The following is a 26428-nucleotide window of genomic DNA, read 5'->3' as shown; positions in this document are numbered from 1 at the left end:
ACTTGAAAACAAAATAAAAGTAAACAATAGATGTAAAATATCAAATATCATTTTAAAACAAAAAATGAAAAACATGATGAGGTTATCATTAAATATATAAACTGTGCTATTACATACGGTACTATAATAACATGATGCAATGGACTAAATTCTCTATAAATGGAATAATAGCTTAAGCAATTAGATAAACATGCAGGTGATAAAATGTTAGATGATCAAACGTCCTAGTGCAAGCAAATTTTTAACATGATTCATTCGCAAACCATTGAACTAGTAGCCACTAATGATGTATTTGGAGCTAGGCAAGCAGCAATGATATATTCGCTAAGACTATTATTCCATTCTGTGCATGGAAACATTCTTAGCAAATAGAACAATTTCCATTTGGTTGGTATTTCACTGTGCCCAATTTCAAACTTCAGTCTTCAACCATATACTGTCTAGATTTCATTTCAAAATTTTAGTCAAATTAATTAAGTATTTTTATTTCCTCTTCTGTATTGGAATTGATATTCTTTATTTAAAATTCAATTTTGAAAAATATATTTTTTTTTTACATAAATCCAAATCAAGAGCAAAAATGTCTATGGGTAATCTAACATCTATATTAATAAACATCATAGTTGGATGGTTTATCTATGTTGAGGATGTGACGCTAATATATAGTGTCCATGTACAGTATTTAAGCATAGTAGAGTTTCATACTATTTACTATGGAGAAGTATATGTACAGGAATGATGTGGAATACTTACTGCGACATTGTAAGATCTGACGATATGTATTTTATTGAGAGGAAATCACAGAATTCCATGCTGGTATACTGCATATAAAACCATCAGACTTAAGCTAAATTAAATGTAACAAAGCCCAAAATTTATTTTAAACAAAGCAGTTCACGCAATAATGCCTATTTGTAATAGGCCCTATGTTTATGATGGAGAAATTATTATTTTTCTTCAACCCAGTAGATGCTATAGAATTCGCTGAAGAGGAGCATCGTGAAAATACAGAAGTTAAAATGTGAATAATATGCCTGTTCAGACTCTTAGAAATATAAATTATATAAACATGTACTGAATTGTATTTTTAGTTCAAATGAGAATATGCCTGTTCAGACACGTAATAATATACATTCTATGTGCATGTATTGAATTAACTGAATCTTTAAACTATATTTTAATAAGAAGAAGCTTTTTCATTTAAATGAAATTATGACAAATAACTTTTTATGTGTATCCCCCCCCCCCTCCTTAATGGGCCAGTGGTAGGTTTGGTGGGTTCTATGGGGTTGTTGATGAGTCCAGAATAAATATAAGATAAAACCTAAGGAGAGGAGACTTTTTCTTTTTAAATAATACTATATACTGTGATGTGTATAGTTTCTAAATGTATGCTCTCTACTTGATTTATGTGATGTATACATGGCAAAGTATTTTATTGCTTGTAAATTTTTTTTCCTCTTTCTCCATAAAATACACTCACCTAAAGAATTATTAGGAACACCTGTTCTATTTCTCATTAATGCGATTATCTAGTCAACCAATCACATGGCAGTTTCTTCAATGCATGTAGGGTTGTGGTCCTGGTCAAGACAATCTCCTGAACTCCAAACTGAATGTCAGAATGGGAAAGAAAGGTGGGCTACAACCGCAGAAGACCCCACCGGGTACCATTCATCTCCACTACAAAAAGGAAAAAGAGGCTACAATTTGCTCGAGTTCACCAAAATTGGACTGTTAAAGACTGGAAAAATGTTGCCTGGTCTGATGAGTCTCGATTTCTGTTGAGACATTCAAATGGTAGAGTCCAATGTATCCATCATGCCTTGTTACCACTGTGCAGGCAGGTGGTGGTGGTGTAATGGTGTGGGGGATGTTTTCTGGGCACACTTTAGGCCCCTTAGTGCCAATTGGCCATCGTTTAAATGCGACGGGCTACCTGAGCATTGTTTCTGACAATGTCCATTCCTTCATGACCACCATGTACCCATCCTCTGATGGCTACTTCCAGCAGAATAATGCACCATGTCACAAAGCTTGAATAATTTCAAATTGGTTTCTTGAACATGACAATGAGTTCACTGTACTAAAATGGCCCCCACAGTCACCAGATCTCAACCCAATAGAGCATCTTTGGGATGTGGTGGAATGGGAGATTCGTGCCCTGGATGTGCATCCCTCAAATCTCCATCAACTGCAAGATGCTATCCTATCAATATGGGCCAACATTTCTAAAGAATGCTCTCAGCACCTTGTTGAATCAATGCCACATAGAATTAAGGCAGTTCTGAAGGCAAAAGGGGGGTCTAACACCGTATTAGTATGGTGTTCCTAATAATTCTTTAGGTGAGTGTATATTGAAAAATCTCATTATATTCAATCCATCACTGTACACATTTTTACATTTTATATCTAGAGTTATATATTCACAAAAAGTTAAAAAAAGACTTTGTAAGTACATTTTTTTTTTTAAATCATTCTGATTTACAGCCTGTATTATAACACAAAACTGAATTTATAATTCTACAGACTTTAGATCCAAACTCTTGAATCTGAGGAAGAGAAAACAAAATATCCTAATTTATTCAAGTCTAAGATGTTAAGGATGTGTTTGATACCTATACCTGATGAAGGTGCACAAACCAATACTAGATGTGACATTACTTAATAGGTCCTTGCAAATTCAGCTCTAGTCTATATAACTAGCCATAGCCAAGAATAAATGAAAGATCAACATTTCAATGTGTTTACTCAAATTATAACATATATATTATATATACTGTTACATGATGTTCAAGAGGGAAATCGTTGATTTTTTTTTTTTATTTAGTGGGTCACGGCTTTTGATGTGTGCGCCGTGACACTTGCGCCATGCTTGCGGTTGCTGGTGGCAACGTGGTGGCTGGTGTGTGCACCATCTGGTGCTGTAAGAGTTAACCCCCTGATTGGGTGTGGTCATTTTGGGGCTATTTAGCTTCTGCTGGAAGCCTGTAGCTCAGTGTTCCTTCAGGCTTGGTGTGTTCCAGTCCTGAGTTTTCGGGTGTTCTTACCTGCCGATTCAGTTGCTGCATATGGTCCTTTTCCTCCACCTGTTACTAGGCAGCTGGAGACTCCAGTTCGTCTGATTCCCTGAATAACCGGCTGCCTCCTATTCCTGACCTCTATGCCAGGAACCATCATGGTCAGCAGGATCCATGTTCCAGTGCATGAGCCCTCCCACCTTCAGGGTTCGCTCATGCGGTCAGGAGATCATGGTCAGGATTAGGGCAGCTGTAGGTTGTGGCCTGCTCCCTTTACTGTAGTCTGGCCTAGTAGCAGATCCTATTATACGGTGGGGGGTTTCCCCCACTCCCCACCGTGACAGTATGACCACAAAGGCTCCTTGCTTGGCACCTTCGGAAGAGGGCGCAGCATGTGTTGCCTTCCATTTTCTGGCGCACATGCTTATCCTCCGGAGGGAGGGTGAAAGGGGAATCCTTTTAACAGTGCGGTTCTCTGTAACAGTGGTTGCAGTTGGTGTGAACCGTCACTTGTGTTTGGGTCTCCCCTCGTCCATGTCTCAGTGGTTCTGTCGCTTGTGTTGTGGTGGCTGGCTGCATTTCTTGTTGAACTGGCTTTGGTGTATGCTGGTTGGGGATGCATGCAGGCAGCGACTTGGTGTGCACCGTGTCTGAGGTGGACGCAGTGATCAGTGCGGTTTCACTGTGCTGTTTGGTGGCTGGCGCCCTGGTTACTGTGTGTTGCTCCAGGGGCTGGCAGCAGTTCTGGGGAGACTCCCTTGCACTGACGCCGATTCTGCTACTTTTTCCCCCCCTCCCCCTGTTGTTGATTGGGTGTTCCGTTTAGCTTCCCCTTTTTTCAGTTGGGGGGGCTTTGAGGGGTGGCAACTTTGCTGTGTGCGCCGTGACACTTGTGCTATGCTTGCGGTTTCCGGTGGCAACGTGGTGTGCACTTCCCCTTTAAGTTGTAGCCTTCCCCTGTCTGGTGCTGTAAGGGTTAACTCCCTGATTGGGTGTGGTCGCTTTGGGCTATTTAGCTTCTGCTGTAAGCCTGTAGCTCAGTGTTCCTCCAGGCTTGGTGTGTGCTGGTGGTTCACTGCTCCTGGCTTTACCATCTGTCCATTGAGGGCCAACCTTGTGGTCTTCAAGGTCTTCCCAGTTTCTCCCTTTTGTACCCTCCTTGTGCCTTTACCCTCACTTGTTGTATGTGTGGTGTGGTTTTATGTTCTGGGTGTGTGTAGCGTTTTGTTGGTTGTTACATGTCTGGGCTGTTGTTGGTGTTCGTCCCTACATGTTTGCTATACATCAATGACTCATTGGCCCACAAGCAAGAAGCAGGGAGGAATCTTGACTTTAAATGGGAAAAATTATGAATATTCTAAAAAAATAATTCATAGCACTATATCGAAATATATTTGTTTTTTCGAATATTCATAATATTGTAAAGCAAGAATATATAGCAATATAGCGAATATTCAAAAAAAAACGAATATAGAACAATTTAGCTAACATAGTGCTATAATCTTCTTTGTCCAATAGTTGTAATTTTTTTTCCATCTGGAGTTCAGATTGGAAAAAAAAATTCAACTGTTGAAAAAAACGATTATAGCACTATATTAGCTAAATTGCTCTATATTCAGTTTTTTTTTCTGAATATTCGCTATATTGCTATATATTCTTGTTTTAGAATATTACGAATATTCGAAAAAATGAATATATTAGTTTTTTAGAATATTCATAATATTCTAAAACAAGAATATATAGCAATATAGCGAATATAAAAAAAACTAATATAGAACAATTTAGCTAACATAGTGCTATAATCTTCTTTGTCCAATAGTTGTAATTTTTTTCGCATCTGAAGTTCAGATTGGAAAAAAAATTCAACTATTGAAAAAAAGAGTATAGCACTATATTAGCGAAATTGCTCTATAATTCATTTTTTTTTTATATTCGCTATATTGCTATATATTCTTGTTTTAGCATATTACAAATATTCAAAAACGTTTAGAATATTCGGAATATTCTAAAACAAGAATATATAGCAATATAGCGAATATATAAAAAAACAAATATAGAGCAATTTAGCCAATATAGTGCTATAATCTTCTTTGTCTAATAGTTGTAATTTTTTTCTCATCTGAAGTTCAGATTGGAAAAAAATTACAACTATATAAAAAAAAAGATTATAGCACTATATTAGCTAAATTGCTCTACATTCGTTTTTTTTAAATATTCGCTGTATTGTTATATATTCTTGCTTTAGAATATTACGAATATTCAAAGAAAATGAATATATTCGATATAGTGCTATGACTCATTGGCCCACAAGCAAGAAGCAGGGAGAAATCATGTTTTTGCTTGGCAATTGAAAAATTTGCATTACGAAAATTCGCATTACAAAATTTGCATATTACACGATCATTACCTTGTCGATTTTTCGAGTAAAAAAATTGTAGAATATAGCGAATATTCGCATTCGTGAATATTCTACAAAATATTTGCTAAATATTGCAAATTCGAATATGACCCCTGCCGCTCATCACTATGAATGAAGATCCAGAACACAAGATCCCCCTCTATAAACTCTAAACCAATCTCTGTTGTAGTATAATTTTCCACCAAAACCAACAGAATATTGGCTTTCTAATTCTGATTAGAACAAATTATATATTTGAATCTGAGAGATCCTTAAATGTTGTGAGGGCCATCACCTATGGTCAAAATACAGCAATGTTACTGGAGTATATTTGTTACTGGTACATCGCCACCATCAATCTAAGACTACTCCAGGTGAGAGTAACCTGGTGATTCACTGCGATCAAGTCCATCCCTTCTTGCGAGAGGCATATGGTGAAGAATGCATAATCCTTATGACTAAGGCTTAGAGGATCCATCGCTACACAAGAGTGGTACCAAATAATCTGTTGGATGTACCAATTTATCACAAGAAAACATCCATGTAATTCAACAAAATAACAAGTGACTTGTTACACACTGACAACTCCTTTGTACAGAAAATGCTGTAGTCACAATGTATTAGTCATATGAAAATTGGTGCAATAGATATTGTGATTGGATTTTCAAATGGACTGGAAGTTTGAAATACAATTAATTTTGAAAGCAGTTAAGTGAGCATGCATATCCGACAGTTCAACTTTAACTTTCTTTCTTTAAAGTTGAGTTGTCTGTTTTCTTAAAAGTCAGGCAGCGTGTAACATGCTTACGTGTTTTTCTATTAAATGCATGCATTGAAATATTGTTGATTAAATCAATGGAGACTTTTGCTGCACTTAGAGAACATATTTATATCAAATTACAGAACAAAAACAATTATACATAACATATTAAATTAAATACCCTTTGATTTGTAGCAGTCCGCTTATGCTATACATTAAAATCTATAGTAACTGAAAGATATAGGCAGTTTTATCAATGAATTGTTTTCTCCTTTTATCTGTAGATCTAATTATTATTCCCTAAAATTAAAGATCTTCAAGAAATAACTTTATATGTAATTTTGTCAGTGACTGAAAGAAGATTTTTGTTTTATTTATAATAAAATACTGCTACTATTTTTACTGGTTGTAATAATAACAATCATAATTATATTGATTAGTAAAATATTTTATTAGTTTAACTGTCATACGTAGATTTATAATTAATGAATGATGCCTAAAAGTAAAAAAAAAATATTAAAACTTATAAATCTTAAATATAGATTAATGTTAAAAATAACTTTATCTATTATAGTACTATTTATTGCATAGTTGTATAGTATAATTAACATTCATGATAAAATCAATATGCAATATATTAATATTATAAAAACATAAAAAAACACCCTTACATGGTGCTGTTGTAGGCCCAATGGGCTAAAAAAATAAATAAAAATACTTGCAATTAAATGCTTGCAGTACAACACCATCTTTGTATCCAAATTATTTAATATATTATTTTAATTGTGCTTCATAAAATGTCTCAGTAAAAAGAAATTGTTTTCCATGGTGTGACTATGAATAGCCACCACAGCTCATGGCTTCAGATAATAATCACATGACAATACATAACATGCCAATGTCTTCTAATATTGCATTTATATTCCTAAGGTGCTCAAACCAAATTAAATAAAACTCTGACAAAATGGCTGATTTCAGCCATTTTGGCCAACCATCTTTTAAAAACTCAGTGGTAAGGGGTTGGCCACCTTCTGTTTACTGTTGACCAATGTGTATGTAAGATGACTATATAACACTAATAGTCTTTGTTGATATTCTACACTATCCTCTATATTTCATAAACTATGTCCCCTTCTTAGGCTAATCTTCAGTCAGTTCTGCCCACATACATGTCCTGTTCATAAGATGGTCCTGATGAAGGGTCATGTGCTCAGACACATCACTCAGAACCTCCATTCAAACATACTGCATCTACACTAAACTCCTAATAGTGAAAGTGCAGAAGGCAGGTGCTATGTATTTGAATGGAGGAGACTATGACTTGCCTGGTCAGATGACCCTTAATCAGCAGCCATTTTATGGAGAGGACCTCTGTGTGAACTGCAAAAGACTTGGACATACCTTATAAAATATAGAAAATGGTGCAGAATATCAAAAGAGACTATATACAGTAGGTAAGTACCATAGTCATCTGACAAACATAGTGATCAACATTAACCAGCAAATGACCAATCTTTTTTAACTACGGTTCACAATGGCTGAAAATCTGATTGGCCAGGTTGTAAAATTTTGATGACTATTTGAATGTCGTGATCAGCCAAATTTGGCCAATCATTGATCATTTTTTTCAAAGACCAGTGAGCCAGGTTAAAGAGGACCTTTCACTAGCTCCTGACATGCCTGTTTTAATAGCTTCATGCATTCCCTGTGTAATAACAACTCTGGAGCATCTATTCTTATAGCTCTATGTTGTGCCATTCCTTTATTATTTCTACTAGAAGTTATGAATGAATTGCTAGCAGTCTGCAGTGAAGGTACAGAGGGGCGGTAACTAGTTGGGGGTGTGTCCCTGAACAGGCTCAATCTATCCAATCAGTACTGTCATTTTCAGACTGTGCAGGTACACACCACCAATTGGATACCTCCCCTCTGTACCCTTACTAAAAGCTAATAGCAATTCATTCATAGCTTCTAGTAGAAATAATAAAGGAATGGCACAACATAGAGTCATAGGAGTAGATGCTCCAGAATTGTAATTACATGGGGAATGCATGAAGCTATTAAAACAGGCATGTCAGGAGAGGTGACAGGTCCTCTTTAAATAAAACATAGACTTGGCCAGTTTGGTCTGGTATATTGCTGATGCGATTGCTTGATTGTTTCATTTTTTTGATCCCTTAGGCGACTTGATCGGCTTTAATACTGTCAGCCTATAGCCTTCTGTTTTTTGTGACTTTAAGTGTTACTCATTTGATATTTATGGAGAATATAAACATTGATATTTTATGACCTGACAGTGAAATGAATATCTAGCTGATCAGTTTTAAATTATACCAACAGTGACCCACCACATATGATATGGCGACAGACAGTGGTTTAGGAATATTTCATATAAAATATTTAGGAGCCATTCAGGTGAACATCAACAATGTATCCATGCTTCGGATGAAATACAGTTATTTTCTGATAGCTGGAAGACTTAGATATTGAATTAAAGGGTCTATTAAACAGAAATGTTTCAAGATATGGAACCTGCAATCTATTGCTACTGCAACTGTATGTTCTGCAATTTACCTAGAAGGTATGGCTCAAGAAGTTTAGTATAACCACTGATTCTTGTATGAGCATAATCAAATGTCCTTATAGGAATCCGTAAATGACTTTATGTTTTGCCAATATTATCCTTGGAATTAATTACTATGTAACAGGTTTTTATATGTTATCAGCTCATCGTAGCTATCTACCTATTGTAAAGTTATAATAATACAGAAAACTAATATTAATCAGAGCTTTTAAAAATAACTAAAATTCAAGGTTAATTCTTTATGTTCAATGTTATTTTTTTCTTGAAATTGTACCTTGATAGTTCTGCTATCCATGCTGCGAATTGTTTTAGTTGAATATTTAACCACAATTGGGTAATATATACCTGCCAGTTTTCCCATTTTACAACTTTCTGCTCAAAACAAAAATAAATAATTTAGAAGTAACTACAGTAGATATGTAAAGTACGTGAATTGCTCACTTTTTCTATTAAATGAAACATTATTATTATTATTTTTTTTGTTACAAAGAACTGATACCATATCTGCCGGAAAACTACTGATACAGAGAATGGTTATACCTTATGACCCACATGCACCGTCAATATTCAATGAAGTGCATGGGTGATATGAAAACAGTTGGGTATATAGCCACTTCTCCTCACAGGACACAGACCAGAAAATTCCATTCTCAGGATCTCTGGGAGTCACAGTAATTGGATTTCCAACAGTCTGATACTTATAGATATGGAATGCCCTAAAATGATATTTCAGATCAGAATTCCAAAACATCCCTTTAACAATATGTTAAGGAACTCTTTTGGGTGGAGTTAATATATATATATATATATATATATATATATATATATATATATATATTATATACATACCACAAAAAGAAAGAGATGTGACAACCTTTCTCAAAAAGAACAAAGTAGTTGTCATCATGGATGAAACATTGAGATCTATAGTAAAAATATATTGTCTTTTTTGTGTGAGCAACTAGATTTAACATAAATTGTGTCTTTGAGGAAAGAAATTAGTACTATTTCTGTTGAATAGACTCAATTATGAGCAAAGCTGATACATGTAGTAGCATATGACTTTTGCAATGTGTTGAAGCATCCTATCCAATATCTGTTAATGGCAAACAGTACTTATGAGATTATTGCAGCATCTCTGCATGGATTTATCATTCCTTGTGCTTGTTCTCACATGCATGATTTATTTCTATGCATGCATTAATTTCAAGCTCTTTAAGGTCATCTTACCCTCATCCCTTCAAACCGTGACAAGGCCCTCAGAGGTCTCAATGCCCTTAGTGTCCTAAGGGACTTAATAGCCCCTAATTCTGAGTAGCCCAAGGCATTAGCTATTAAGCTAACCAAAGATACCTATACAAAAACACAAAAGTAATAATCTCATTGGTTTTCCCAAATCTTAAATCACTCAGTGCGTCATAAACCAATGGCTTAGGTAGAAGCTGATGTTGTAAATCTTCTGCGTCTCACAACCTAAAATCTTCAAAAAATTTAAATATTGTGAAAATTACAGCCCGCCTGTAGGTAAAATGAACATTAGTATACTTACCATCATTTCGAGTCCATCCTGAGCACACTAAAACATGAACCTATAGAAAAAATAATAAGAGCGTCCCTATCTGTATACTTAAGTCTTACCCTTATGCCTTCAAATCTTGATAATGCACGAAGAGGCCTCAATGCTCTCAAGGTCCTTAGAGACTTAATAGCGACTAGTTGATCATACCCGAGGGCCACCGCCAAAAGAGATATGACAGAAATCTGTTCAGAATTAATGGAATTATTAATCATGGCCTTATTGATTACTGTTAAAGTTGGCCTGAATAATATTTTTTTTATTAATTTTATGTGGTATATTCTTTTGACTTCTACTAGATTTTGCTTCAAAGATTAGACTAAAATTTTTTGTAAAAACTGGATAAAACAGCAAATGCCTTATAAAAAAAAAAATTGGGAACCCAGAATATATTAATTTAAATATAAGTTTAACTTTGAATATTGTGTATTAGTACAATACCCCAAACTTCAATATATGATTTTTAAATTTGTAAGTTAAATCAATAAGGTATCTTTGACAGCCCTCTATTTTTATACATGTTAAGTTGTTTTTATATGCGTTAAATATTCAGCGGAAAGCTATTTTTGAAAAACATTGTTTATGATGTTTCTCAGATATATTTCATAATCAGAATTAATTTAATACCATTACATTCATTTAATTTATTCATTAATTTATACATTATTGCTGCTTAATGAATGTAACTAGAATAGAAGCAGAAAACCTGAATACAATAAATATGTGATATATTAATATGCTACTAAATCTATATCTTTTGTATAAAAAACACTAAGAAAAAGAAATTATTGAAGGGAAAAAAACTGTCCTTGAGAGCTAGAAAATTACAATCTTTAAAATCAATAATGCGTAAGAAATATGGTTTCATTTTTGACTCCAAGAGATTCTAAGATAGCGGGAAAAATATTCAAGAAATATTTATTGGGAAAAGATAAACTAACTAACTAACAAAGGCAATGAAAGCAAGCAGCATGAATTAGGATATAATGATATAAAGACAATGTTATTTTAAAAATAAAATATACTTTAAATTGTGTGTTTTCACATGAAAAAATATTTCAATTCTAATGAAAGATTTGGTTTCACAAATGGAACACAAATCATAAAGCAAAAATCATAAAAATTAAAATAAATGATGAGCACCACAAAAAACACACACTTTAAACAAAATCACGCCACTCTCATAGTTCCTTTCATTAGAATCATACTGCAAGCAGTGATCGAATGTGCAGCTAATAATTTTCACATAAATGAATTTGAAAAACTGAAATATATTCTGCCATAATTCATCGCAACTTCTTGATATTAACTTATTTTCTTATTTGGTCATGATTAATTATTATAATTTTCTTTTATAAACATTGCCATTATAAATTAAAATACTAATGATATATTCAACCAGTGCTTGCATACAATGTTATAGGGGCAATAATGCAGCTGATTAACATACCCGCTACTGAAAAATTTTAGCACCATTGATTCCTTTGCAACTGGCACTCAAACTTAATGTTTCTCATTACCCTTCAGTCTTCTTCATATAGCCTTGATGAAAAAGTATGTTTTATTAGTGACAGTACTTACCATGTACTGTTGATGCAATGGGGGGAATGCCTGATGTATTTTAAAAAATATTTATTTATTTTTTCAACAGAAAACAATTTTATCTTTTCTTGACAGAGCTTTAATCCCACAAAAATCGGTTATAATTTCTAAATCTAATAAATCAAACATAGATGGACCAAATCTACTAGACAATGTAATCCGTAACACATCAACATCCAAACATATGTGTCTGTTATTGTGACTTAACCTATTTAAGTAAACAGAGCTGAGACAAAGTACCAGATGTAGGCACAACCTGTAAGAGGTATCGCAGGGAAAACTGGTCACACACATTAAATGTTCATAAATCAGCCATTTTCAGCGAGATCAGATGACCATCTAATGTGTATGAAGACCTCTCAAATCTTGGAAGCGATAAGGATTAGGAAGTTGGATTTTGTTCTCAGGGAGGTAAACCACTGTCAGAGTAATCTTGCAACAGTTTATTCTTCTCTCCCTATTCAGTACACATGCGCTAGCCAGCATAGGTGCCTCTTCTTTCTGTTGATTGGTTTGAGGCCTGGTAATGAGACCCCCCACTAATCATACTTTGATGGCCTATTCTAAAGACATCAATGTTAAATCTGAGAAAACCTCTTCGAGACAATTTTTGCACCTTTTTTTTTGGAAGTGAGAGAGTACTTTTGTAGTTATCAATATTTGTATCAATAAAGAATAGTAGATGTAGCCCAAATCTGAAGTAAAAGGATTTATCTTGCGTAAATTGAAGTCTCATAGGGGCACATTTATTAAGAACTGTGTTTTAAATGCCGGTCTTAATAAAGGACCATCGCTGGTGGAGGATGCCCGGAGTAATGAAGAGGCGCAGGCCTCTCGATAACTTTGGTGCATCCAGTGCCATGTTCTATATGTAAGACAGCTTCAAAGCTAAAACAGTCATAGAAAATAGTAAATGAGACAGGCCTGCCGTTCCGTCCCCTTCCTTGCCCATGCTATGCTCACAATTTTAGAATTAAGACAGATAGTGGCAGTAACTAACCTTTGCGCCGCCATCTGCACCTGAAATACGCCTAATTAAGGCTTATTAAAGCTAATTAAAGCTTAGTAAATGACCCCCATAGTATCTATTTGTCATATGTCATAAGCAAAATTACATTTTTAAAGTGGTTGACGGACTGCTGTACTATAATACCTGTTTATTGGTATGCAAAAGAGAGTGGGGTGTTGGCTTACAAAAAATTAGATATAATACCAGCAAAAATAGCAGAGAAACATAAATTTGAAACGAATGGTTAACAACCTAAAATCGAAATAAATATATATACCATGTGAGCAGAAATGTCACAGGTAAAATTCAGTAGCGTAAATAGTCGAATTTCCACAATCTGTTACACATGTAATCATCAATAAAAATAATGTAATAGTTAAATATAAATTTCTTAGTATATATCTTCCAGATATCAGTAGATGAATATCTTAATAAACCAAAAACACATACACACACATAAAAATTGAAAGTCAGATTAAAACAATAAAATAATTTTCAAATTTTTTGTTAGACTGGAAATTTCAAATCATTTTTCAATTATTTACAGATATAGGTTGATTGTTATTTGGCACTAAATTTATGCATTATATGCAAAACTTATTTTGCATTTCTATTAGGCTACTTTCACACTGGCGTTTCTGGGTCCGCTTGTGAGATCCGTTTCAGGGCTCTCACAAGCGGCCCAAAACGGATCAGTTTAGCCCCAATGCATTCTAAATGGATAACGATCCGTTCAGAATGCCTCCGTTTGCCTCCGTTCAGCCTCCATTCCGCTCTGGAGGCGGACACCAAAACGCCGCTTGCAGCATTTTGATGTCCGTCTGACGATGCGGAGCCAAACGGATCTGTCCTGACTTACAATATAAGTCAATGGGGACGGATCCGTTTTCACTGACACAATATGGTGCAATTGAAAACGGATCCGCCTCCCATAGACTTTCAGTGTAAGTCAAAACGGATCCGTTTGCATTATCATGAACAAAAAAAGAAAATAAGAATTTTTTTATTTATTTTTTGTTCAAGGTAATGCAAATGGATCCGTTCTGAACAGATACAAGCGTTTGCATTATCGGTGCGGATCCGTCTGTGCAGATACCAGACGGATACGCACCTAACGCAGGTGTGAAAGTAGCCTTACTTGTTTATCAGATTAATATAATAAGCTATATGGTGATATGATTGATACCTACATCAACAATCAAGAAGTCCAGCCAGCACCAGGCATTAGTGAAATATTTGGCAAACCCATAGGCCACCCATTTCAGAAGCATCTCCAGAATAAAGATGTATGTGAACACTTTATCAGCATATTCCAGCATTGTCTTAATTGTTTTCCGCTGTTCAATGTAAATGTCTTCAAAAGCCTATAATTTATAAAGCAATATTAAATTCAGGTAATCTGCATAAATTATATTTTATATATATAATAGTAATTTAAAGTAAACACCAAAAACAAAATTTGAAGAAACAAAGCTTTTGGATCTCCCATTAAATGTTTCTTTACAGTAGTTGTCCAACTTGTGCAAAAATGTCTCCAGATTCAACAGTGTTGAGTACAGTATATGTTGTTTTATTATTTTAACATATTTATGGGCACTTATGAGGTTCTCATACATAGATTGGACAATCCTTTTAATTCCACCAATCTGGTGATCCCCCTCAGTCTTCTACTACAGTAGGCAGTGGCTAAAGCCTATGCTGCCGTGAACACATGACCATCGAGCAATAGTGGCAAAAGGAGCCACTTGGCATGCTACATATAAAATACTACTACTATGTTTGACAGTTATAATATTTCCTATGCTGCCTGCTAATGCCTGTGCTGCTAAATGGTCAGGTGGTCATGGTCAGCACAGTCCTCATCTACAGTCTAGTAAAGAACAATATTTCACCTTTCTAATGGTTTTATTTAAGTAATTAAAAGTTTGTGAATCTGTAGAGCTCCATTTGACTGGCCAAAAGCTTAGTTTTCACTTTTTGCCATCAGTTTCACTTTAAAGAGAAATCATAGAAAATACATTGTACATATCTCATTATATTAAGTTTCACATCTAAAATTTTCACAATCTCTTATATATATAAAAATGAGTTTCTGTCTGTCTAGACATCTGTCTAGACATCTGTCTGTCTGGACGTTCTTTATGTGCGACCAAACGACTGGACTGATCTTCACCAAATTTGGCACACAGGTACATCAGGTGTCCGGGAAGGTTTTAGACTGGGCCTCAGCTCTCTAGGACGTACAATTCCTAAGATATTGCCCAAAAATTATCCAAATTAGCCAATGCAAGCCTGCAGGTCTTTCTCTTCAAATCCCAACTGCCATAAACACAGTTTTACTCCAGGTTTCCATAACAACCCAGCCCTTTTTCTTTACTGCTTAAAGAGTGGGGGGGGGGGGGCGGGGGCACTGTGGAGGTCACTATTATTAAATGGGCGGGCACTGTGGAGGTCAATGTTATTAAAGGGACGGTTACTATTAAAGGGGCAGTCACTGTGAAAGTCACCGTTAAAGGGGCAGTCATTGTGAAAGTCACTGTTAAAGTGGCGGTCACTGTGAAAGTCACTGTTAAAGGGGCGGCCACTGTGAAAGTCACTGTTAAAGGGGCGGTCACTGTGAAAGTCACTGTTAAAGGGGCGGTCACTTTGAAAGTCACTTTTAAAGGGGCGGGCACTGTGGAGGTCTCTGTTAAAGTGTTGGGCACTGTGGAAGTCACTGTTTAAGGGGCAGACACTGTAAGGGTCACTGTTAAAGGGGTGGCTACTATGAAGGTCAATGTTAAAGGGGTGGTCAATGCTAAAGGTGCGGTCACTGTTAAATGGGCGGGCACTGTGGAGGTCACTGTTAAAGGGGCAGGCACTGTTAAATGGGCGGGCACTGTGAAAGTCATTGTTAAAGGGGTGGGCACTGTGGAGGTCAATGATAAAGGGGCGGCCACTGTGGAGGTCAATGTTAAAGGGGCGGGCACTGTGGAGGTCATTGTTAAAGGGGTGGGTACTGTAAAGGTCACTGTTATGACGGAAACTGTCGATATCTTTTTGCGACACACAGAAACATAAAATGAAATAGATGAAATATACCCGTACGAAGCCGGGTCGTTCTGCTAGTACAAAATAAAAAAAAGCATGAATCCAAAAATATCCTATAATGAATAATCAATGTTTATTAACCAATGAAAAGGGTTGAAACATAAACAGCTAGGATAATTCTATCTCATCACAATTAATGGAGAAAGATAGTTTCTTAGTAAAGATGAGTACATTTCTTAAAATTAGTTTTGTTCCGATTTGTCCAAACTCATAAAGAAATTTCTTTCAAGTACAAATTCATTGTATCTGAATCAAACGGCTTTTTAATGGGAGGGAGAGAGGCTTAAAGGTTCCCTTGTGCAAGATACAGGCATATCCGTTTTCTTCCAAATGGATAAAAAAGCTAAGCCTCTGTTAGCCATCCTACAAATCAATGCTCAACTTTTTTTTTAAAAGCTTTGAAGCATAACTTGGACAATAGCTAACCCAGCATCTCATCTATTTTTTATGGGTGATTGTCCCTCATAAGTAGTAGAGAGGACTAGCTTAGCTAGGTGAGAGGCCTTGGACAGGATCTGGGGTGTACTATTTCTCCTTATGGACAGCGCCTAGTAGGCGTGAGAAGTTTTGTATGCTAGGCAATTCTCTAAGTTTCTGGGAAAAAGATATATACATTAGATTTTGGTTTCCTTCCTTCTCTCTCGCACAGGGGGATCGATAAGACTTATCTTCTCCTTCTCCCTTAATGAATCTGAAGAAATTTGGGTTGAATTCTGAATAGAAGAAATTGATTTGCTCATCTCTATTGATGATTAAAAGTAATACAATCAACCATACAAACAGAAACTCCATGAGATCAGGTTCTCGACACTCACCAGAGCCCCGCTGCTAAGTAAAATCATGAAGATAATGAAAGTCTCAAACCAGTTGTGCTCGACAATCCGGAAACATGTTTTCCTGAGATTCCACCAGTGCTTTCCTTTACCTTCTAATGTACTGACATCACACACTGGGAACCTTCTTATACACCCTGCAATCACAATTAGAACATTTACATATACATCCGTGCTTTAACGTGTTAATGAAATTCATATCTATCTACCTATCTATCTATTATTTACCTATCTCATATTCTATTATCTATCTTTTAAATATGTATCTCATATCTATTGTAACTATCTATCTACCTTCCTATCTATCCATCTATCTAATATATATCCATTTATCTATCTACCCATCCATCTATCTTTTTAATCGATCGATTAAAATTGGTCTATCTACCTCATATCTAATGTATTTATCTATGTATCTATTTCATATTTATCTATCTGTATATTTCCATCTACTCTATCTATCATGCCTTATAAAGAAATGCATCCCCCTTCAACCTTTCCAAATATTTGACGTTACACTCACAGACTCAAATGGGATTTTATGTGATAGACCTACACAAAGTAGCAAGTATGTGTGAAGTGAAAAGAAAATCATACATGTTTTTTAAAAAATTTAATAAATAAAAATCTGGAAATTGTGATGTGTATTTGTATTCAGCTACCTCTATTCTGATACCCCTAAATAAAATCCAGTCTGATCAATTACCTTCAAAAGTCACCTAATTAGTAAATAGAGTCCACCTGTGTGTAACTTATTCTCAGTATAACTACACTGCTGTTCTCTGAACGCCTCAGAGATTTGTTAGAGAACATTGGTGATAAAACAGCATCATGAAAACTAAGGAACACACCAGACAGGTCAGGGATAAAGTTGTAGAGAAATGTAAAGCAGAGTTAGATTATAAAAAAAAAAATACCCCAAGCTCTGAACATCTCATGTAGCACTGTTCAATCTATCATCTGAAAATGGAAGAAGTATAGCACAACTGCAAACCTACCAAGACATGGCCAGCCACCTAAACTGACAGCCCGGCAAGGAGAGCACTTATTAGAGAAGCAGCAATGAAGCCCCTGATCACTCTGGGGGAGCTGCAGAGATTCAAAGCTCATTTGGGATAATCTGTCCACAGGACATTTATTAGTCATGTACTCCACAAATCTGGCCTTTATGGAAGAGTGGCAAGAAGAAAGCCATTTTTGAAGAAAAGCAATAAGAAGTCTTATTTGCAGTTTGCCACAAGCCATGTGAGGGGCACAGCAAACATGTGTAAGAAGGTTTTCTGGTCAAATTAGACCCAAGTTGAACTTTTTGGCCTAAATGCAAAACTCTATGTGCGGGGGAAAACTAACACTGCATATTCCCTGAACACACCATCCCCACTGTGAAACGAAGTGGTGGCAACATTATTCTGTGGGAATGCTTTTCTTTAGCAGGGACAAGGAAGCTGGTCAGAATTAGGGCGCATTCACACAACCATAGTGTTTTGCAGACCGCAGATGGCCAGAACTATAATAGAAAATGCCTATTCTTGTCCACATCCTCTATCTTTTTTTTTGCGGGGCCGCAGAACAGAACCACGGATGTGGACAGTGCACGGTGAGCTGTCCCCATCTTTTGCAGCCCCATTGAAATTGCCGAACGGATGCGGACTCATTCATAGGGCCTGTCTGAATGAGCCCTTAATGGGAAGATGGATGGAGCTAAATACAGGGCAATCCTGGAGGAAAACCCGGTACAGGCTGCAAAAAACTTGAGACTGGGGCAGAGGTTCACATTCCAGCAGGACAGTGACCCTAAACATCCAGCCAGAGCTACAGTGGAATGGTTTAAATCAAAGCATATTCATGTGTTAATATGGCTCAGTCAAAATCTAAACCTAAATCCCATTGAGGAATCTGTGGCAAGACTTGAAAATTGCTGTTCACAGACGCCCTCCATGCCAATCTGACTGAGCGCAAGCTATTTTGTAAAGAAGAATGGGCAAAAATTTTAGCCTCTAGATATGCAAAGCTGGTAGAGACATACTCCAAAAGACTTTCAACTGTAATTGCAGTGAAAGGTGATCCTATAAAGTATTGACTCAGGGGCGCGGAATACAAATGCACACCACAGTTTCCATATTTAGATTTATTACAAATTCTGAATACCATGCATCATTTTCTTTTCACTTCACACATACTTGCCACTTTGTGTCGGTCTATCACAAAAAATCCCAATACAAACAAGTTTTGTAGGTGTAATGTGAAAAAATATGGAAAAGTTTATAGGGTATGAATACTTTTTCAAGGCACTGTATCTAACAATCTATTTCTCTACATAACACAAATGTATACAATACATAACAAAAAGGCAGATCATGTTGTTGCTATGAGAGGAAACTCCATCCTGGTTTGTTCCACCATTTTTGGTACTGAATGTAGAGAACCTACGCACGACTGCTCTCTAGAGAAGAACTGTATTGTTCTCAAGCAAGGGTATGAAGACTATCCCAAGTGCCATGGAAAGACAGTGGAGGCGGAAACAATCTCCAAGGCTATGGGCCTCCATCAGTACTATGTATGCCGCTGCACATTCTATCATTATGTACACTCTTACTATCTCATACCTACAAATGTGTTATTTATGCTAAAAATTATTTAGATCTCGTGCAGGCGCCGGTCATTGCTAGGTACGCCCGCTATGGGTAGAGGCACTGATCTTAACAGTGCGCATGCGTGGGCCCGGCGGTGAGCGGATCTCACATGAGATCTAAGCCAGAGGAGAAGGATGAATTAGGAGAGGAGGGTGGGCATGGGGACTCCAAGGGGACTGGTTATGCCACCACATCAGAGAGGGGCCTGGATACTTGCAGCCATAACGACGCCCTGGGCACTTGCGGAACCTAATGTAGGACTAGAAGTTGTTCCAAAGCAAATTCAATACAATTTTGCTATATGTGCCCTTGGCAGGCTGCAATTCACAAGGTAACCACTGGGTGACCAGGGGCGCCTTTATAATGAAGTAAAGAAAATACCTTATAACTGATACATTTTTGTAACAAAAAGTAAATGACTGAATTATATTAAAATAACCTCTCATGGTGGCACAACCCTTTAAATATATTAACATTAATTTCTAGGTTGCCCTACAAAATAAATAAAAAAATAAAAATTATGTGATTTAATTAATTTAAAGCTTAGAAATGTTATTTCCGTGAATGGTACATGTTTCTTTCAATCAGAATTTTACATCTATAATTCCTTGTGCAATATTTGACAATTTTCCTTATGTTGTAATTTGTTTTTAAAGTATCTCAGGGAGAAACGCATTAAACACATGGAGAGCGATTATTATAGTTCTGTAATATACCTATTCAAATTGTAACAGCTAATTGAAAGATTACTGTTTTGTACTGTGAGTTAAAGCATAGAATCTGACAAAGAAAAAGCGCTGAGGACAATATCGTCACAGCTTCGTGAAAATACCTTCTGTAAAGCAAGCCTCTGGTTCCATGACTTCCTCCTGTTCTACTAAAGCTACGGGTTCTCCTTCCCCTGCTGGTCCTATGTCAACAGTGCTGCCTTCTGACGAGCTTGATAGGGTCAATTTCTGCAAAATAATTGGTTACCGCCGTTACGTACATAAAGCAAAGACACATTTCCCCTTAATGTTTTTTTTTTTTCTTCCCTTTTTTTTTATTTTTTATTATAATATATCCTTATTTCGATTTCGTACAATAAATACATCCGTAGAAAAACATTACCCCGACAATATGTGAAAAAATTATTGACAGTTGATAATTACTGTTCATCTTTCATTTTTTTCTTTCTTTCTCCCCTTTCCCAACCACCTCCCATTTCCCCTTAATGTGCTACTCCTCTTAACACAAAATTCCATCTGATTACTCATAGTGAAGCAAAACTGTATGACAATTACCCATCTCCAGCTCTGTCATTGTAACAGTCCTTGACTGCCCTCTCTACATACTGTGTTACTAGTTTGATCATATTTCTTGGGATCTTCTCAGCTCACAGCAGAATGAGGACCATGGCTATTTTTTAGTAATACACATTAGTATTTATTTTTATATTTATATTTTTTATTTTGGTAAAAAAAAAGCTAAAAAAAAAAAACGGTCCACGGTGCAGTTTTTAGCTATATTTTTACAACATACATTGATCATTCAGAAATACAATCAAATGTATTTTATGCTAAATAATGGTGTTTTTTTTAGTTCTCAAAAATTCGATTCATGACAAATTACTTAATCATGGAGCATTTCTTTGTACATAGCGGGTGCAATGACAGTGATTGAACCGCCCCCCGTCATTGAACGCCTCAGATGCCGTGTTCTGAGAATATTAAGGACTTTCAGGGATTGATCAACAACAACAATAAAAAAATTAATTAAATCATACTTACCTCATCCATTTAAGCGTGAAGAGGCCGCTGCGGCCATCTATCTTGAAGATCCACCGCAAAATCTTGCATGGCACATGATGACGTCATCCTGCGTTATGATGTCATACATCACCACTCACAAGATTTTGCGCTGAATCTTCAAGCAAGATGGCCACGGCTGCTTCTTTGCACTCAAATGGATGAGGTAAGTATGATTTTTTTATTTTTATTTTACCGCCATTTCAGGGAAAATCGATTTGTTACCACGTAGCACGAGGAATTCCTGAAATTCGGATCAAAGTCCACTTCGTGAACTTCGATTCGCTCAAAAGTAGTGTTTCTGTTTGTTGTTTGTTATTTTTTATTAAATTATGTAGCATTTTTTAAAGACACCCTTAGATTACAGGTAGTTTTCTAAAACCAATATTAAAGGAGTTTTCTGAGACTTAAATACTGATGACCTATCCTCTGGGTAGGTTATAGGTACCTGATTGGTGGGGGTCCGACTCCCGGGACCCTCGCTGATCAGCTGTTTGATAAGGTATCAGTGCTTGCAATAGTGCCGCAGCCTTCCCACAGCTTTCCCTTGGCCATGTGACGTCTGGTTCATCTGTCACATGGCCTAAGCGCATCTCAGCCCCATTAAAGTGAATAGGCCTGAGCTGTAATATCAAACACATCCACTATACAAATGTATGGCGCTGTGCAGATGCCTTCTCAAACAGCTGGTCGGTGGGGGTCCTGGGTGTTAGACTCCATCTGATCAGATACAGTCTGACAACTGGAACCTCCACTGATCAGCTGTTTGAGAAGGCACTGCCGCGGCCTTCACCTTGCTCACTAAGGACAACGCTGTACATTGTGTAGCGGCTGTGCTTGGTATCGCAGCTCAACCCCATTTACTTCAATGAGGGTGCACATAGGCAATGTGAACTATGAAATTGACGTTACTTGGCCTAGGGAAAGCTGCGAGAAAGTTGCGGTGCATACTATAAGCACTGGTACCTTATCAAACAGCTGATCCGCGAGGCTCCCGGGTGTCGGACCCCCACCAATCAGGTAATAATGATGAGCTGCAGAGGATAGGTCATCAGTATTTATTTTTATTATTACTGCATTGTACTCATTTTGAGCTAAACATTTTTTTTAATTGGTCTTTATTAAAAATATGGCGTCCGTTTTTCTGTACAGAGCTGACATGCTATAGTAGCACCCTTTGGCTTTTCTGTCTTTCCCGACAGACCAGGAGCAGATGGACTTCTTATTTCTGCTCTCTGACATAAACACTCATTATAGAACATTTTTTATCTTACTTATAAGGGTCCATTCACACATCCGCAAAACACGGACAGCGGACCGCACATTGCCGGCACTAAGAGAATATGCCTATTCTTGTCCGCAATAGGACATGTTCTATTTTTTTCAGGATCGGAATTGCGGACCCAGAAGCGCGGGTCCGCAATTCCGGATCGGGGCCGCGCATCGTGTGGCCCCATAGAAATGGATGGGTCCGCAATTCCGTTCCGCAAAATGGGGAATGGAATTGCGGATGTGTGAATGGAGCCTAAGAATGTGGCTTAAATAAGTGACCTCTTATTTTGAAGTTTAGAGATAAGGTTTATTAGTGAAAGTACCAGTCACACAGCTAGAAAAAACCTGTGACAGAACAGTTAAATATTTTTTTTTTAAAGGCCAATAGAAAAAAAAATTTTAGTCTAAAATGAGTAACATAAATCATTAAAAAAGATTGCCTCCGAAGGTGTACATAGCCTTTAAGTCTAAGAAAACCCTTTTACTGCCCTAACCTTAAGACAGACCATCCATATTTGATTGGCAAGATTATGACACATTTAGGTCAGAGTTACTAGTGGGATACCACAGGGGTCAATATTGGACATTATTATTATTATTATTATTATTATATTTAAAAAAAATCTGGATTAGTAGGAAGCCTGTCAGAGAGATGGCAAATGAGATTTAAAAGCAATAAATGTAAGGTTATGCACTTGGTTAGTGAAAGTACAGTTTATGTTAACAGTACACAGTAAATGGAAAACAGTAAGAAGGTAAAAGCCTGGAGAAGAAAGTAACTGGACTGTAGCAACCAGTATCAGGCAGCTGCTGCCAAGGCAACGGGGATTCATTAACAGAAGCTAGATATTCACTTTAAAAACCACTAGTCAGACAGGAATACTTTTTTCTTAGCAGCAGTGCACAAAACCACATATAGTAGAGCTGGAGCAGCTTCAAAGCCACGAACTGTAAACTGCAGTATACAGAAAGATTATCAAAATTTGCAACAAAGTTGGTCACATAATGATTATAGTATAGTCAAATAATGTATTTATTTCCAGGACTGTAGCTATTGCAAGGACGTATCCAGTATGTATAGAGGAAAGAAGCATTCACCATTATTATAGGTTTTGTTTCGTTTCGGTCTGACTGCCTTTGTTGAAATTAATAGTACAAAATACAGTTATATGCACTAGATTACTGGAGCTTGGTTATTCATCTACATGCCGTATTTGTAGCTGGGAAGGGATCTTCCCTCTGACAGTCCTATCAGTAATAATGGAGGTAAGATGTTGATTGCATCTGCATGACTAAAAAATTATGTGTTATTAAACTGCCTCGCGAGAGGTGGTGGAACAGCACTGTAAGTGGCAAACAGATCTGTTTCATCTCTCCACCTCTATTCAAGCTTGGTTTCCCTATTTTAACATACAGTACATAGCTTCTTTACCACCTATTATGAGTTTTCCTCTGTGTCTAAGATGCAAACCTTGGTGTCATCAAGCAGGAGCACTTTGTCCTTAAGATGTAGGTACACTTGCAAAGCTGTTCTAACACCTCTCCCGAAGCAGTTTAATCATGCCTAATAGCTTCAGTCATGCAAACGCAATCAACATATTACCTTGATTAGTTCTTTGACCTTGTGTTGATTATGATAAACAGATTATGGTGATTGAAACACGAGTCACTAGTATTTAATGCCGTAGAGTCTTTCAAATTATTCTAAGTGAGAAAGCCAATCGGACGACTAGCTAAATGTCTTTAAGATAAAAAGTCAACAAGTCCTGTTGCTTTGACTTACAGTATCACTACTGATATACCATGACCTGGATGAATGAGAACATTCAAAGAAATCTAACAGCCCTAAGCACACGGCATGGATCTAAATGACTCTACACCTCAATGCCTGCAAATATACACACATAAATGTCACTATTCGAATCAGTCAGGATGTGCACATTGATGTGGAGGGGTGATGCCACCATAAAATATTAAGATGTCAAAGGATCTGCAGAAGCAGGCTTGTATTTTTAAGCACTGATAATTCAGCACGCAAGATTTTTTTCTATTTTGTTATGTACAATCAAGGGCATTTTATGTATCACATTGAATATTTTTTTTCAGATGACTCTGCTGTATTGAGAATGCTTGAACATTCTAATTTTGGCATACAGCTGCAGCATCTTCCAGTCTGTTCGCCAATTTATGATTTGCTGGGTATAAGGACATATTTCATAGTAGATAACAAGCAGAGTAGGCAACCACTAGCAGACTCACACATTGCCCTCTACCTCTGTCTTCTCTTTAATCCACCTTAAAAGGGTTCCAGGATTTGAATATTGATAGCTTTTCCTATGAACAGGCCATAAATATCACACTGGTGAGGATCCAATACCCTGCACCCCTGCCGATCAGCTGAGTTGAATGGTAGCAATGTTGCAGTTACAAGCTCCATCTGCTGTGCAATGGATGGAGCTGTGGAGCTATGGTGCCGACTTCCTCCACCAAAGTTACTCTGAAATAGCTGATGGCCCATCCTGAATATATGACAACCCAATTATTGCTATGCAAATATCCAGTGGCTTACAACCCTATTTCTCTCCAACTCAATAGCTCAAGCCAGGATTGGGCCATATGGGGCTTTCCTTATAATGAATACACAGAATCCTCAAAAATGTATAGATTCTAAAATCACTCTGCAGTAGTGACTATGATTCTGAGATCGAGTGTCAGCTTTAGTATAGGAATAATAGGAGCCTGGGGCTCATGGCTATGGATGAGCGAACTTGTGTTGTCAAGTTTGTCGTACAATGTTCGGGTTATTTAAGACTTCCGTTATGGATTCTGCTACCATGGACCATAGCTTATGATCTGTAGTAGCGGAAACCATAATGGAATTCTTAGATAACCCAAACCTTGTACGCCGAACTTGAAAACACAAGTTCGCACATCTCTACTCATGGAACTTGTAAGGTTGGATGGGATCAAAATAGAGAGACGACTCCTATTCATCAGATTTGCAATAAATCTATGTCTTGGGAAATGTCCCTCTAGCTGTTATTTACCAGACATACAGATATGTCCATCCTTACATTACCTCTAATTTGGTTAAAGGGAACCTGTCATCAACTTTACGCTGCCCATACTAACGCAGCATAAAGTAGAGAGAGGTGAGTTGATTTCAGCAGTCTATTATTTAAAAGTAAGTGGTTGCCGAGAACCAACATCACAATCATTGCAGATTGGGCCTGAAAAAGAGTCACGGCCACCTGAGAAGAGTCATGGTTATTCAGGAATTCCTGCTCTCCTGCTGATGGTTGACCGGCTTCTACATAGTTTTCTTCCTTTCTCTCTAGGAGAGAACTGCCAATCATCAGCAGATGGACAGGAGAGTGGGAGATTATGAATAAACAGGACTCTTCTCAAGTAGATTTGACTCTTTTCAAGGCCTCGTCTGCAATGATTATGATGCTGTACTCGGCAACCACTTACTTTAAGCTCTTGAGTGACACACCGCTGAAATCAGCTTTTTTGTCACTATTTTATGCTGCCCTCAGTGAGTTCAGCATAAAGTCGATGACAGGTTCCCTTTAAGTACTCATGAAACCAATTCAATTCAATACAATATTGCAACAAGCTAGCAAAACCCTCAACAGGATGAAACTCAAAACACAACCACTGGGCGGCCACACATAGGCTCAGATAGGATAGACACCTTGTGACACAATATCATGAAATCTTTTTGTTTTCAAATCTGGTGACACACATACCAGGACATGTCCAGTCAAGAGGGGAGGTACAGTAACATGGAGAAAGTTAGACTGTCTCTCAAAAAGATTTGAGAGGTTGGTCACATGTGAGGGTAAAAGATAAAGTTTCCAA

At 36.9% G+C, this 26428-nt stretch overlaps 1 protein-coding gene across 11 annotated transcripts in view; it reads right to left on the bottom strand.

Annotated features, from left to right (window-relative positions):
* Nucleotides 1-26428, bottom strand: part of LOC122945786 (sodium channel protein type 2 subunit alpha-like) — a 188573-nt gene that overhangs the window by 15541 nt on the left and 146604 nt on the right. For all 11 annotated transcript variants that reach the window (XM_044304982.1, XM_044304981.1, XM_044304983.1 and 8 more), the window contains 4 exons: nucleotides 20338-20461; nucleotides 16855-17009; nucleotides 14140-14313; nucleotides 9993-10115 (listed from right to left, as the gene is read on the bottom strand). In XM_044304982.1, coding sequence (XP_044160917.1) covers nucleotides 9993-10115; nucleotides 14140-14313; nucleotides 16855-17009; nucleotides 20338-20461 — 576 coding nt within the window. The remainder of the gene's footprint in view (nucleotides 1-9992; nucleotides 10116-14139; nucleotides 14314-16854; nucleotides 17010-20337; nucleotides 20462-26428) is intronic.

The sequence above is a fragment of the Bufo gargarizans genome, chromosome 8, assembly GCF_014858855.1.
Source record: "Bufo gargarizans isolate SCDJY-AF-19 chromosome 8, ASM1485885v1, whole genome shotgun sequence".
Classification (NCBI taxonomy): domain Eukaryota; kingdom Metazoa; phylum Chordata; class Amphibia; order Anura; family Bufonidae; genus Bufo; species Bufo gargarizans.
The sequence above is the reverse complement of the archived record's forward strand: the minus strand, read 5'-3'. Positions and strand labels throughout refer to the sequence as shown.